Below are 15,525 nucleotides of genomic sequence, written 5' to 3'. Positions count from 1 at the left end.
AAAATTAAAAACAAGCTTCTTCCAACGCGGTTTCATTCTATCTCAAGTTTTCAAGTTGTGCACGGTGTGTTTCCTAGAACAAACTTAAGATAAAAACAATTCGGCAAGTCTGATATTTAGCACCATGAAAGAAGGGCTCTTTCCTGACATTTTGAGGGGTCTGGCGAAATATTTTGTCGGGGGGTCTAGAGCAACTTTGTTTTTTGAAGATTTTTTTGGATTTTATAGGATTTTTCTTCAGAAAAGTCGATGGAAATCGATGGGTTCATGTTCATATCCATCAAATTTCTTATGAATGTGCCTCAAGCGACTCTAAATTACATATTTGATCTTAAATCAAAAGTTTCCAAACCAAATTTATCAGATTTCTAGCTTTCTTTAAAATAACCCCAACATCCAAGCTGGAAATCTCAAAACGACCGAATAAAAATCTTTTCTTTTTACAATTTGTCATAAAAATACAGCAACAGAATGGCCGGATACAAATTCGAGCCTCAACCATTGCTAAACTTAGAGTATTAGATTTAAAAGCTATTTTTTACCCAAAAGGTCCCCAACATTATTTTTTCAATCCTCTGCCATACAACACTAAAATATTTTAAAACATTTTCGAATCAATCACATTGTAGTAAAAAGTTTTCTGAACAATTTCCATAAAAAAGTAAATCTAGTAGTTATAAATAACGTTATAAATAACGAGCTTTTCATGTTTTTTTACTTTTCAATTACTCTTTTTTGTTTTTAGCATATTTTTTATATGCTAAATTCTTACATTGAGCTTACCATTCAGCTCAAAAGTAGAAACAATTTGGGTGAAGTTTTTTTTTCAAACAACAAAAATTACTGCAATCATAAACTGACTTCAAAAATAGGGGATATTAGTCAATAACACAACAAAAAAAGTTGTTTTCAAAACCTTGGAAAACATCAAACATGTTGAAAATTAGCAATCACGTCCAAAAGTCCAAACATGATGAAGTTTTTTGATGATTTTAAAGAATTATTGACGGGAATGAATTTTAAAATGTAAACTTATTTCAGCAAAATCTGGTATAAGTTTTTTTTTACTTTCTAAAAACACAGTTTTGTACTGATTTCTGATTTTTTTTTATTGTTTACGTAACAGTCATGAAATTGTAATAAAAAACTAAATTTGGGGGTAAAAATTTATTTATTTATTAAAAGACATGATATGGAAGACAAATAATGAATATTGAATTACTATCTACAAATGCAGTATGAATCAAACATGTATCACGTAAATCTTTTTCAGATCCACATCAAATAGTCACAACATTCTGTTAAGCCATCAATTTTTCATGTCTGTATATTTTCAATCACGACAGCAAAATTTAAACGAGAGAAAATAAAGTTCTTTTCTAAGTAGATAAAGAGAATTTAAAAATGTAAAATACACTCAAATCTGATATTTGCCCAAAAAATAGATGTTACTTAAAAATCATTTTTCAGCATCTCAATTTTATAAGAACATAAATGAGGGAAGAGGGGAGATATGCACCCCCTAAGAGAAAACTGTGATTTCTCAACAATTACAGCAAAACTGTGGAAGAATTTTGTTCGATGTTCTAAAACAACTACCCTAGTAACATTTTTAAACTTACTGGTTGTATCAGGGTTCTGGAAACCCTGATGCGGCCTAAATAGGCTTTTATGGCCTACTTAAAACCTAAAATGTTACTAGGGTATTACTCTTCGTCATCCATGTGAAAAAAGTATTTAAAAACCTCAAAATTGTTCAAAAATAACAAATTTCTAAAAAAAACATTTTTGATTCATTTCAAACAACCATGCGGAGCAATATGCACCACAACGTTGGGGCAAAATGCACCGGGTTAAAGCTGTTTTCGCTAGTCACCACTAGATGATACCGCTGGAGCGTCACAGCGGAGCATTTTGCCCCAACCATGCTTTTTGCAGGAAATTTAATTAAAAATACATTTTTGCAATTCCGTCGTGAAACTACATAATTTTCCTGTCATTCTTGAACGATGAAATATCCTACTTTTATGTACCAAAAATAACAGAATCGAATCAATTTTTAGATTGATACGAAATATTGACAGAATACATGAACATTTGACTTATAATTTCACTGAATGGGTGTTTTTCTAAAATGCAAAAAAATGTTGTATGAAACTCGTTGCAAAACTTGATTTTTTCAGCACTCGTATTTATCCAACTCGGTGAACCTCGTTGGATAAATGTACGACTCGTGCCGAAAAACATCCTCTTATTACTACTATTTTGATGTTTTTGGACCCATCTATCTACAGAATAATGAAGATACTATATACTTCAGCTCTTAAAATATTAATAAATGTTTTATACATTGTCCAAAAATCAAAATGAAGGTTCAATGAAAATTAGATGAAAACACAACATTTCAATGTTTTGCAAATAACTTAAGCTGTTTTTATACTACGATGCTCAATTTTTTCCAGCATGGTTCTGCAATGTTTAGCTTCAAATTTCTATGATTTTTTTCCTGGAAAATTCTCCCAATACCGAAAAAGCAGGCGGTGCATTTTGCCTCATTTCGCCTCTCCCCCAAAAAAAAGTTCTGCCAGAATTTGATTAGGCAGGTACAAATCCCATTTAAAGTTTATGTTCTTTTGGCTCTGATCGAAGTTTGTTTAGATTCGAAGTATCGAAACAAAAAGTATGAAATATTGCTTTAAACATCATTACAGTTAACGTCATGGTTAGAATTCCCGGACGCTTCGAAACCCGGACACCTCATCTTGTTTTATCAATTGTTTGGATACAAGTTCACATTATGAATGTCAAAACTATGTTGCTTGATAAATTCTAACATCAACTTTCATTTAAAGTTTGTTTGAACGCTGTAGTGTCAAAACAATTAAATAAAATAAAATTATAGGATTACCAAAAATGAGAAACATTTCACGTGAAATATTTCATAGGCGTCCGAAGTTCAGGGAAGGCGAAGCAGAAATTTATGGTTTTGATTTCCTTAAATTCTAGCAAATTTTTATATAAACTATCGATTGTTTTGATGTTAGCAGCTAATTTGAGACCTACAGAATGTCATTCACTAACTATTCAGTCCAAATTTTTGTGATTCATTAGCAAAAACGAGTGTCCGGAATTTGAAGCAAAAGTGTCCGGATTTCGAATCAGCTTTTATCAGTGTCTGGGATTCGAAGCACAACACGTCATCTTAATTTTCAAATTCTGATGAAAAATTGTTAGAAAAGACATATTTTGCATACATTCTCTTAAAATTGACTGTTTATACTACATCCTGATGATATTTCTTCATTTCCAACTTATTACATGATTTTTTGTCAGCTATAACGAAAATGATATGCTACTAAGTGTCCGGATTTCGAATCATGACGTTATTGTATTGTCGAATATTTACAAAACATCTATGAATTCGTAAATTTTGTATTTCTTCCGATTTAAAGTCTTTGCCTGATGTATGGTCCCAAAATTAAAAAAAAAATGAAGGATAAAAAAGTCTCAATTTGATCAAAAAAGCATAAATAAGCTATTTACAATGTATGCTGAATTATTTAAAAGCGGTTACAAGTTATTTTCAACGAAAATTAAATTTTTAGTCAATTTGTTTCTGCCTTTCTGATTTTTTGAGGAAATTTTGGGGTGGGGGCCAAGCACTTGACATAAAAAATGCTATGTCCTTATTACTCTCAAAAAAAGCAATAATCTTGTTGTGTAAACATTGCTTTGTTTTCTTTATGTATGAAAAAAATATGAACAAACAAACTCTTACTGCAGATTGGAATGAAAAGAATAAATCATTAGTATATTTTTGTTAGTGAAATCATATTGGAATCCAAACAATTATTCTAAAAAGAGTTTCTTTTTAATTGGTCCTTTAAACATATAAAAGACACTAATTTATAGGGCCTATTGAAAAAAAAATTTCATCTCTCGGTATCCTGGTAAATGTAAAAAGGCAAATTTCGATCCATTGAAGTTTCAAAATCTCGGTATCGTCCCCCTTCTCAATGAAAATAATCATACTGTTTTATCTCGCCAGAATCTTCTAATTCTTTCAACTGAAAATCCTGCGATATGTCATAAGTTGGATCAGGAAATCATTTTGAACAAAGTTGAGTAAAGAATTATAATTTAATTTTTAACTTTTTTGGCAAATGCATGGAACCTTGAACCAAATCAATTAGGACTGGGTTGGCATAAATCGGATCAACCAGTGCTAAGAAACACGCTCACTTTTTTGTTCAGCTCTGGATTCTGTTCTGATTTGATGGAATTATGGTGGGTCTACGACGTAAGGCAAAGTCACAAAAACTTTAAAAATGCTTCCTAAAAATAATTTTAAAAAAACAACTCCCTAAACCTTAAATCTACTTGTGCTGTACCAAGACGATGTGCCGCGTCAAGATGGGCGCAATAAATCTTGGATGTGACCCCCAGTGGTCGGCACCATCGTCGCCGTTGACACCCAGCGGAGTACAAGACACATGGGGCAGCATGTTGCTCCGAGGATTCGTCTTACAGATTTGTCGTTACGGGCAGAGAATCAAACAACTATGATACTGGTTTTATGATTAAACATTTAAAAACTTTAAAGATATATCACCTAAAACGTGAATATTCAATTTAAAAAAATAGTCCATATTTGCCATTTTACCCTTATGCGACCCAAGTCGCCTTCCAAAGTCGTCACATTTTTTGTTGTTGCCCGGAAATTGCGGTTTTTCACACACTTGCTTACATGCAGCAAAACTTGAACGCAGATAGAAACTTCTTCAAACTCTCAGGGCAGCGAGAAGAATTGCTGGAAACTTTGTAGCGAGTGTCTTAGTGTAGTTTTAGTACTTCAACTTTTTTTTTTATTTTATTTTAACTCCCCTTCTTAGTCGTGTCCGGTGATGCGATAATGGCAAGTGTGGCGTCCCTGGTGCTTGTTGCGGACTTTGGACTCTTTCGACGGTCGGTGGCGACACCAAAGTGGTTGGGTTGTACGAGAGAACACAAAAAATGACCATCCGAGACGCGAAACTTTTGGCAATATTTTCGATCTTTTGTACAAAGATGGCATTTTTGGTGCATTTTGTGGGATTGGAAAATTTCAGGTCGGACTGATTTATCGATAGCATTGCAGTGCCATGCATTTTTGAGCCCTGATCATCAGCACTGTTCAGAAGAACGGATTTTTTCAAATCTCCACTGTCTTGTAAAAATATTAGCAAAGTTTTAATTTAAATTCCTTTTTTTAATTGCTATGCTGAGTTTTCAGTCCTTAAAATTTAAAAGAGATTTATTTCGAGCATTTTTTATGGTTTGGAGTATTGGTTACAGTTAATTTGTCAAAAACAGCACAAATCTCTCCTCACTCCCCTCTCGTGCAGCACTAATTTGTTGCTCCAAAGGCAAAAAGAAAAAGCTCACCTTCAACCGTCAAGTTCAGGAAGTCACACGTGATGAAAAATAACTGCGCAGCGCCCTTCGGCTATCAACTTGTGTAGTTTGTTCAATTGCAAGAAAAAGTACAACTACAAAACGCTTGCAGTGATTATGCAAATTGATTTATCGCGCGCAATCGCCATCCGACGGCTGCTATTTAAAGGAACAACAAAAAGGGGTTGTAAATTACCAACAGTCGTGCAAGGATTTCGTTTTTCATTTAGAAATTATTTGTGTGCTACAAACTTGAGGTGAGGGCATACAGGTTAGCTATTTTTGTCCACCATTTGCTGGCGATAATTGGCTTTTTGAGTCAAGTGCAGCAAAGGTTAGGTTTGACTTAAGAAAGTAAATTCACTTGCAAACATTGAAAACGCTCTGAAAACAATTTAGCACAAACTCAATTAAATTAAAAATCAATTCTCTTGAAATGTCGGTAAAACCAACTGTTGATTGAATTTTCACCACTCATAATTGCTATACCTTCAATCAAGTCAGTGAAACTTTCCCAACAGTCCTTCGCAAAAAAATCGACCTCACGCCATAAATTTTCAACCCACCTCAAAATAGTCCAACAACAGTTCTAAAAATAAAGAGCAACAGTTTGAAAAATATGCAACAAGCAGGCGGCATGTTGAGTTACCCTCCCCCTTGCTCAGATTTCCCAAAGTTTCCTAAACTTTGCACGCTGCACTCAATATCTCGTGCGCCACGCGTATTTCGTTCTGTTTGCGGAATAAGGAAAACTTTTAATTGAATTATATCGCGCGCCACAACGCCGCCGATGACGACCGCGTTGCGTTAAACACCGTCAAAGTCTTGTTTGCGCTTTTTGATTGAACTTTGACAGGTACTTGAACGGGGCTGACAGCAGAGACAAAAAGATGTGATTTTTTTCGAAATCCCCCTAACGATTAAACAATTTAACGGTCAATTTGAATAAAGAAAAAAAACTCACCACGGTATTCCCGAATTCACCACATCACCATTTACACGCGTTTGACAGTTGATTGAAACGAACACAAATTTAGTTTTTTTTTTCGCCTTCACGAAACACGAAACGAAGCTGTAAAATATGGTTTTCAAAACATAGTGGTGAATTTTACATTATTGTGGTGAGTTTCCGATACTTCAAATTGACCGTTTGACTATTAAATATCATCAAACAAAAAGGAATCAACCAAACCAGTTTAACCCTATACGATGAACACAACTCATCAAAAATTGAGATAACCAGCTTGTCTTCAGTTCCGTTGATCCCGTACGATATAGAATTGCGTTGACACGCCAATGTTGACCAATTGCCCTTTTGCCCAGATTACGTGCTCCACGTCACCACGTTCGCCAAGGGAGAGGCCACAGATTGCGTGACGGGCACGGTTTACGGGGAAATGTTTAGCCTCTGAGGGGGAGGGGGAAAAGGGCAACATTTACCCATTTAATCATATTTCCCCGCGGCCAGGTCTAATTAGATTAATCATCGTCCTCTGTAGGTTGGCGTTCGCTACCTGAACGCCTTTTGCACGCAATCTCGCGATGTTTTTGCCTCCCCGTGACTAATTTGTCACATACGTACACCACGACACGTGGGCGAGGGAAAAATGAGATGTACGCGCTGAACGGTAATGAAGTACAATTTTAGCTGCCCAAGCTGTCGAATAAGTTAGCTAAGTGGTCTGCCCCTTGGGAGATTTTTTTTTGCGTTTGTAGCAAGGGACTCATCACTTGACTACACCCCAACAGAGGTTGTCAAAAGTTTGTTTTCACAGATAAACAGACGGGAATCTAATAACAGTTTTTTCAGTCATTAATTGATTACTTCCTACTAGAGCCATCTAGTTGTTGATAAGTGACCAGCTTTTCAATAATTCAAATCCACCGTTGAAATTATTTATTGATGGACTGTATAATACATATGTATCTGTTTTCCTATCCTATTTTAAGAATATTATAAAAAAAATAATATTTTTTTCTGATTATTAATTCTTCAACAAATATGTTTCTTTCGTTTCACCTTCCAGAGTGGGATCGAGGCAGTAACACCGCCGCCAACCCTAAATCACAAGGCGTTGCCTCGCGATGGACGTCGAATCCGAGGGTGTCCAGCCGGTCGGGCCCACCGGGAACGGGGGCCACACGGTCGAGATCAGCGACCCGAAGGCCGACGCCGCCGACAGCGTCCACATCGAGCTGGCCGCCCGGCGGCGGATGTTCATGAGCCAGCCCTCGACGGTGGCCATCCGGCGGCAGCAGGCGGTCTGCGTGCGGCGGGCGCACAAAATCTACGGCACCAAAAAGAACCCCAACGTCGTGCTGGACGGGCTCAACATGACCGTGCCGAAGGGGTCGATGTGAGTTACCATATGTTTCTGAATCATCGATAATAATGCCAAATTTTCAAGTTATTGACACTTTTAATTCAATTTTAAGATAAAATTATCAATTATTTTGATTATTTGAAAATGCTTTGTCCGTCCACCTATAATTTTGATTTTTCAACGCGTCTGTAAAATTTCCCTATAAATTCGTCTAAGAAACATTTAATTGGTCTTTTCGTTCCAGAAATACAGCCACTCTAATAAAAAAACGAAAAAAATTCTTATTAAGACGTTTTCAAATGTTAATACAGATTTCGAAACATGTTTTTACAGGAAATCAAAATTTCATGAAAATTATTCTTTTTTGCCCCTTCCACTCACAGCAACTACTTTAAAAAATCAAACAATTCTAGCTAACTTTTCAAAACAATCAATGCGCCATTAGGGTGACAAGAAAAAAATAAAATTTCGGAAAATCTCAAGAGATACCCCCTGGCTCGATTCTTTAGGCAATAATAAGTAACTGTGCCAATTTTGAGCCAAATCAAAGCAAAAAAGTGTGGAAAAACATCGATTCGAGATGTTGGAAGCAGATGGCGCGGGTCTAGCCCAATTGTGAGATTTTTCTAGGAAATTTAATTTCCTACAACTTTGTCGAAGAGTGCAAGAATATCCAAGTTGATCCTGAAGAGTTATTAGCAATGCGATGAAAAGAAATCTACTAATATACTTGAAAGTATATAAAAAAAGACTTTTTTACTAAAAAAATCACAAAAAAAACAGGATCAACTCGAATTGTTTTGCACCCTAAGGCAAAGTTGTAGGGAATTGAATTTCCTAGAAAGAAATAATACTTTGGCAATTTTGAGCGAAATCCGCTCCCAAAATCTTGAAGCGATGTTTTTCACATACATTTGTACGATTTTTCCTATGTAAACTTCAACGATAAATAGCGACCCTTTAACCTTAACCGATTTGGCTCAAAATTGCCACAGATACTTATTTTTGCCTAAGGAATCGAGTCAGAGGGTATCCCTGATGTCAATTCATTTATTGTCACCCTAATTGAAATAAAATATGTTCTGTAAACGATTGAAAATAAGGAGTTAATAAAATTTCTTTCCATTGATTGGTTAACCAAATGCGTCCACTAATTCTTTCAGCAGTTTAAAAAAAATGTGTTCACTGCAGTTATGATAATAATGATGAAATTGCTACATTTAATCCTTGCAAAGCGTCATGATTTTCTCCGTGAATTTGAATTTGAATCCAAAAATTGATTGCATTATCGGATTCTTTGGACAATTTTGCACACAGAACAGGACAAATTAGTTTCTTAGTTACAAATTTTTAATGATGTTGGATCAAAATTCACGATATTTTCAAATTTATACATTTTAAGTGAAATATTTTTTTAGTAATTCTAGAAATTTTCGAATAATCGTCCAAAAATGGAAATGGTGACTTCGAAAATAGATATTTTTATACAAAAATATATTTCTACTGAGCAATTCTCTCAGATTTCGGTCATTCGATTTTTTTTTTGTATTTTTTTATCAGGCTAAAACTTTTTTGGTGCCTTCGGTATGCCCAAGAAGCCATTTTGCATCAATCGTTTGTCCATATAATTTTCCATACAAATTTGGCAGCTGTCCATACAAAAATGATATATGAAAATTCAAAAATCTATATCTTTTGATAGAATTTTTTGATTGATTTGGTGTCTTGGGCAAAGTTGTAGGTATGGATAAGGACTACACTGAGAAAAATTATACAGGATAATTTTTTTTGGGTGATTTCTAATTTCACTTTTGGTCACTAAAACTTGATTTGCAAAAAAAAACACTATTTTTATTTTTTTTCTGATATGTTTCAGGGGACATCTAATGCCAACTTTGTAAAAATTTCTAGAACGGGCAAAACATCTTTGACCGAGATATGAATTTTTGAAACTAGTGCCCATGTTTGTCCACTTAAAAAAATATATTTTTGAAAAACTGAGAAAATTCTCTATATTTTGCTTTTTTGAACTTCGTTGCTACGACCCTTAGTAGCTGAGATATTGTCATACACAGATTTAAAAACAGAAAAACTGATGTTTTCTAAGTTTCACCCAAACAACCCACAATTTTCTAATTTCGATATCTCAATATGAAACATTCGTAAAATTTCCCGATCTTTTCGAAAACAATATTTTATTTTTTTTTCATCAAGACTAACATTTTAAAAGGGCGTAATATTGAATGTTAGTCTAGCATGAATGAGACCAATAAAGTTAATTATTGAAAAATAAATAGTAATTATAGATATTATAAAGCATTGATTTGATTGATGGATATTGCATATGAAAAAAGAAGTTAGCAATATTGTTATCCTAGTGCTATCGATTTCGTTTGGTTATGTGTTGAAACGTTTTTAATTTAGAACAAAATCCAGCTCGATGCAGGTAACCAATACATTTCACGAACGCTTGTCAAATTTTTTAAATTTGTAATACGATCAATCGATAACGCTGCAAATCCAGTCAGTATGTATCTCCGGCAAAAAAAAAAATGTGTATCGTCAATTAACATCATTTCCAAATCCACCCCAGACTGGTCGATACAACCATTTTTTCCCCCTTCCCGATAAAGCGGATATTTTGGGACACCCAACGTCCCCTCCCATGAGCTTAGCTGCGGTCCCCGGTTGGGCACATCAAAGGAGTGCGCGCGCGACCCTTTTGCACCAGCTTTTAAAATATTCATCTATTTAAATTGCACCGCCCTACTCTATGAAAATGAAGGTTTCAAATTTCCGCAATATCCGCGTACACTTCCGGTGTACACCCAAATAGGGACACGCACTCGCACAGTGGTAGGGGAGGTTTGGATTAGAAAAAAAAACATATAAATTCAATTTTTTGTAGATTATTTCATCAAGAAATTTAAATAAACGCATTTCCTTCACAGTAACAATTTTTAAAAGTTCCCTTAACTCCCCTTTCCCAAATCCAAACCGTGAGGCCGATTATCCCTGGTGGGAGGGTGGCACACTACTAGCCCACTTCCACCAATTCTAGACAAAGGGAGCGAGGGGGGTTGGACGCTCGGAAAAACAAAAGTGGAATTGAAATCGCTGTGCGTCGAGCTGTAATTAATTAATTTTAAATTTGATTGTTTATTGTACGCCAAGTGGAAAAACAGAGCACTGCGGTGGAGGCTAGAGGAAATGTTGTAGACACGCGGCGGGAGATGAAAGGGTCTGCGGTCGGATTGGATCGGTGAAAATTGAAAACCCCCGGCCGGAAGGATTTTTTATTCGAAAAATTTCGGAAAAGGTATATTGAGAGGCTGGATGTGGGGAGTCCAAATGTACGCTGGTGTTCTGAGCTGAACATTGATTAATGTTATCTATTTAAAAGATTTTTCTTTGAAAACACAATTAAAACAAAAAAAAATTAATGATATGAACGGGTTAATTTTATTCAATTGTTGACCACCAATTTTTCATTCTTTAAAAATAAGTTCTATCATTTGGAAATTTATCAATAAGTCCCGACTCGATCATCCAAAGTTTGGATTATCCGAAGTAAAGGACTTCGAATAATCGAATCGAATCATTTTTTCATAATTTAATTTTTTTTTTTAAATTTACATCAAGCTCGAGTTCTGCGACCCAATTTTAGTCAAATTTGAAAATTTGATTATCTTTTAAATTGAAAAATGCATTTTCAGCATGTTATCTGCGCCATTTTGGACGCCATCTTTAATTTAAAATTCTAAATAATATTCAAGTTGTTTATGGGTCCTTAAGAATGAACATCAAAAATAAGGCAACGAAAAAAATGTTTTCCCTGATTCGATTATCCGAAGGGAAATTTTTCTGAGGTTCTTTACGGCTGGAAAAAATAGTTTATTTTATTTCATTTATTTGGTTGTTTTGGCAAAAAAGATCAGTGCATTTGTGTCCTTGAATTAAGCTTAAATTTGTGACATTATTGTTCACAACGATCAAGCTTATTTTTCAGAGTTCAACGGCTCTTTTTATGACCACAAAGGTTTTTAATCAATTTAAAAAAATAACTTCGTAGTCCTTCTTAACAGAAAAGGTCCTGCTTGACACCATTTTCAAGGGAACCATAGTTGGTCTATCAAAACAATGTTGTCTTGTCAATTTATGATTCAGCATTAAAATGTAAAAAAGTGTTCAGAAATGGTTTAAAATAGTGTTTTTACCGTTTTCCATACAAATTTACACCGGGCTTGGGGACTCTATTAACCTAAGCACGTTAACCTAGAAAAATGTTTGTCACACAGTTATATGCACACAGTTTTGTATGGACAGCTGAGAAAATTGTATGAAAACTAGTAAGAACAAACAATGTATTCAAATTTCTGTTTTTTTATTATAAAAAGAAGTCTCCAGAAAGTTAAAGACAAATCGGATCTTACAAAAATATATAGATTTCCGAAATTATGCATTGAAGCGGCCAGACCTGCCCTGTAGAGTTTACCGCAAATACGAATCTTTGACCGAAAAATCTACCAACCTTAAACAATTTTTGTGCATCATGAAGAAAAACTAACATCATCAATCATCATTCCAGATACGGCCTCCTGGGAGCGTCCGGTTGCGGCAAGACCACTCTTCTGTCCTGCATAGTCGGTCGACGACGGCTCAACTCGGGCGAAATCTGGGTCCTCGGAGGAAGACCATGCTCGCGGGGTTCCGGCGTGCCCGGGCCCCGGATCGGCTACATGCCACAAGAGATTGCTCTGTACGGCGAGTTCAGCATCCGCGAAACGCTCATCTACTTTGGCTGGATCTGCGGCATGAGCATAGCACAGGTCGATGAGAGGGTCGAATTTTTGGTTAAACTTCTTCAACTCCCGAACGCGTCCCGGTTTATCAAGAATCTGTCCGGAGGTCAACAGCGACGGGTGAGTTTAGCGTCCGCTTTGCTGCACCAGCCTGAGCTGTTGATTCTGGACGAACCTACTGTGGGAGTGGATCCGGTGCTTCGCCAGAGCATCTGGGATCATTTGGTGGAGATTGTGAAGGACAACAAAACTACGGTGATCGTCACGACGCACTACATCGACGAGACCCGCCAGGCGCACATGATTGGGTTGATGCGAGGTGGCAAGTTCCTGGCCGAGGAATCACCCGCGGATCTACTGGCCAAGTACCAGGCAGAAACGCTTGAGGATGTCTTCCTCAAGCTGGCCGTGCTGCAAAACATGGGCAAACGACGCCGGTCGTCGATCGCCCAGGAGGTCGTGGAGCAGATTCGCGTCCCGGCCATCGCCAACCCCGCGCTGGACCTGTCCTCAGAGGAAGATCACGGAGAAATCTCCGGCGAATTCGGTGATAACATTTCCATGTCCTCGCGAGGTCCCGACTCGATCACTCCGGAAATCCAAGCTCCTCCACTGCCTCCCGAGGAGGACACCAAGGTTCCACTGATCGAGTACTTTAAGTTTGTCAACCCGAACATCATGCGAGCACTGCTGTGGAAGAACATCATGTGGATGTTGCGAAACGTTGGGTAGGTCTTTATTGCTAACTAGAGTTGTTCACATTACTTATTACAGCTTGTTTTTTATTTTTTTTTTTTTTCAGAGTAATGCTGTTTATCCTAGGACTGCCGGTGGGGCAAATCGTACTGTTCTGCTGGGCGATAGGACACGATCCGGTGGGCTTGAAGGTTGCCGTTGCCAATTACGAACAAACCCAGGCTAACTTCTCGCTGATGGAGTGTCCCTCCTTCCCCGGCTGCAACTACAGTATGCTCAGCTGTCGCTATTTGGAAAATTTGAAGAACAAAAGTATCGACGTGCAATTCTACCAAACCGAAGACGAGGCTCGCGATGAAGTGTCCCACGGTCGGGCTTGGGCATCGCTCGTCTTTGCGCACAACTACTCGGAAGCGGTGGTAGAACGGTCGGAAAACCTGAGGAACATCAAGGACTGGACGCTGGAGGCGGCTACCGTTGGCGTTAGCATGGATATGTCGAGTAAGCTCTTTAAAGATAAACTGATCATAACCTGTAACTAACCTCACTTCGTTTCCGCAGATCAGCAAATCGGAACTCTTCTCTTCCGGGACATCCAATACGCGTACCTGGACTTCATCGAAGGTATCCTGAAAGACTGTGACGTGAACCCGTCGAATGGACGCCCTCCGATCCAGTGGAACACGCCAATCTACGGAGATCGGGATCCTAACTTTACCGACTTTGCCGCTCCCGGCGTGATATTGACGTGAGTTTCGACTAAAGCTCATTTTTGTTCAGCTTTACAGCAAAGTTCTACCTTCCAGGATCATCTTCTTCCTGTCGGTGGCGTTGACTTCGGGCGCGATGTTGATCGAACGTAACGAAGGTATACTGGAGCGTTGTCTGGTGTACGGCGTAACCGGGGTGGAGATTCTGTTTTCGCACGTCATCTCCCAGCTGCTGGTCATGTTCATCCAGACGGCGATGGTGATCGTGTTCAGCTTTTACGTGTTTGACATTACGCTTCGCGGCGAGCTCGCATCGGTGGTGTTGATGACCGTGCTGACCGGACTGTGCGGAATGAGCTTTGGTAAGAGATCGCGATGTTCTTGAAATTTCTCTATTTAAACGATTTTCTCCCGTCCAGGGTTCGTCATCTCGTGCTCGGTTGACAGCGAAAGATCCGCGGTGTACATGGCGATGGGAAGCTTCCTGCCGATCGTGATGCTGTGCGGTATCATCTGGCCCATCGAGGGCATGCACCCGCTCGTGAAACCCTTCTCGATATTCTTGCCCCTGACCAAATCTACCGAATCGGTCCGTTCGATAATGCAGCGCGGTTGGATGATCGATCATCCGCAGGTCTACATGGGCTTCGTCTCCATCACGATCTGGATCATCATCTTCCTGACCTTGAGCATACTGCTGCTCAAGTTCAAGAAGGGATAAGCCGGAGGTTTGCCAACAACGCAGATTATTTTGCTCAAGCTCTAGCTGTACACTATTTGAAGGCTTTCTGTAGGGTAGTTTTTTTAAACTGTTTTAGCTGTTAAGGGATACTTTTGCCAAGTATGGAAATCTTGCGAATTTTACACTTCATAGGCCAAATGATTAGATTTTCTGTGAGCAGAGAACTGATGTGAGGTAATTTTAGCAGTACTAGTGTTTGTTTAGTTAGAACAAACGTATCGAGCATTGTAAATAACCCAAATATTTATTCTTAGCAAACTCAAATCCCCAAAAAAAAACAATCTCTCTAACCCAAAACAACAATCCCCAAATTCCCCCCTCCCTGGTTTAGTTTTAAGATGTGTGATGGTATGTATCTCAGAGTTTCTGTACTTGTTACCAACCAACGTGCCTTCCCTCCGCGGAGCGGGGCACCCAAGTTAATAAAACCAGTCTACATGAAAACCCCACAACGGCAGAGCGCTTTTCATTTCCACCCCCACAACTTCCGGTCATCACCACCGTCCGGCGATGCTAATTGAAGATGGTCGGTGTGATTAATTCGCCCATCCGCAGCACTTCCGGACGGACTCGCCGGAGGATTTAATTAAAGCGCGAACTAGGATGTTGATCGTTGGAAGGATAAAAGGTAATCTGAAGCAGATTCCACGTCCCAAGGCATTCGGATGTGGAATTTTCCTGTCATAAAGCTGCACTCGGTTGTTCAAAAACTTAACTTGAAGTTGTTCAAAAAGTAAACTTACAAACTGTAATTTATAAAAGATTATTTCCAATTTAGTTCAAATTGTTCAAGATTAGAGATGGGCTTATTTGAGCGA

General features: G+C 37.9%; 1 protein-coding gene across 2 annotated transcripts in view; it reads left to right on the top strand.

The window, feature by feature from the left end:
• LOC6045483 (ABC transporter G family member 20) overlaps positions 1-15,159 on the top strand; it is a 43,344-nt gene extending 28,185 nt beyond the window's left edge. For both annotated transcript variants that reach the window (XM_038263056.1, XM_038263057.1), the window contains 6 exons: positions 7,461-7,790; positions 12,346-13,287; positions 13,362-13,756; positions 13,817-14,003; positions 14,062-14,327; positions 14,385-15,159. In XM_038263056.1, coding sequence (XP_038118984.1) covers positions 7,519-7,790; positions 12,346-13,287; positions 13,362-13,756; positions 13,817-14,003; positions 14,062-14,327; positions 14,385-14,686 — 2,364 coding nt within the window. In that variant the 5' untranslated portion in view covers positions 7,461-7,518 and the 3' untranslated portion in view covers positions 14,687-15,159. The remainder of the gene's footprint in view (positions 1-7,460; positions 7,791-12,345; positions 13,288-13,361; positions 13,757-13,816; positions 14,004-14,061; positions 14,328-14,384) is intronic.
• The last annotated feature ends 366 nt before the right edge of the window (positions 15,160-15,525 follow it).

The sequence above is a fragment of the Culex quinquefasciatus genome, chromosome 3 (genome assembly GCF_015732765.1).
Source record: "Culex quinquefasciatus strain JHB chromosome 3, VPISU_Cqui_1.0_pri_paternal, whole genome shotgun sequence".
In the NCBI taxonomy this organism is placed as follows: domain Eukaryota; kingdom Metazoa; phylum Arthropoda; class Insecta; order Diptera; family Culicidae; genus Culex; species Culex quinquefasciatus.
This window is presented reverse-complemented; position numbering and strand designations above follow the sequence as displayed.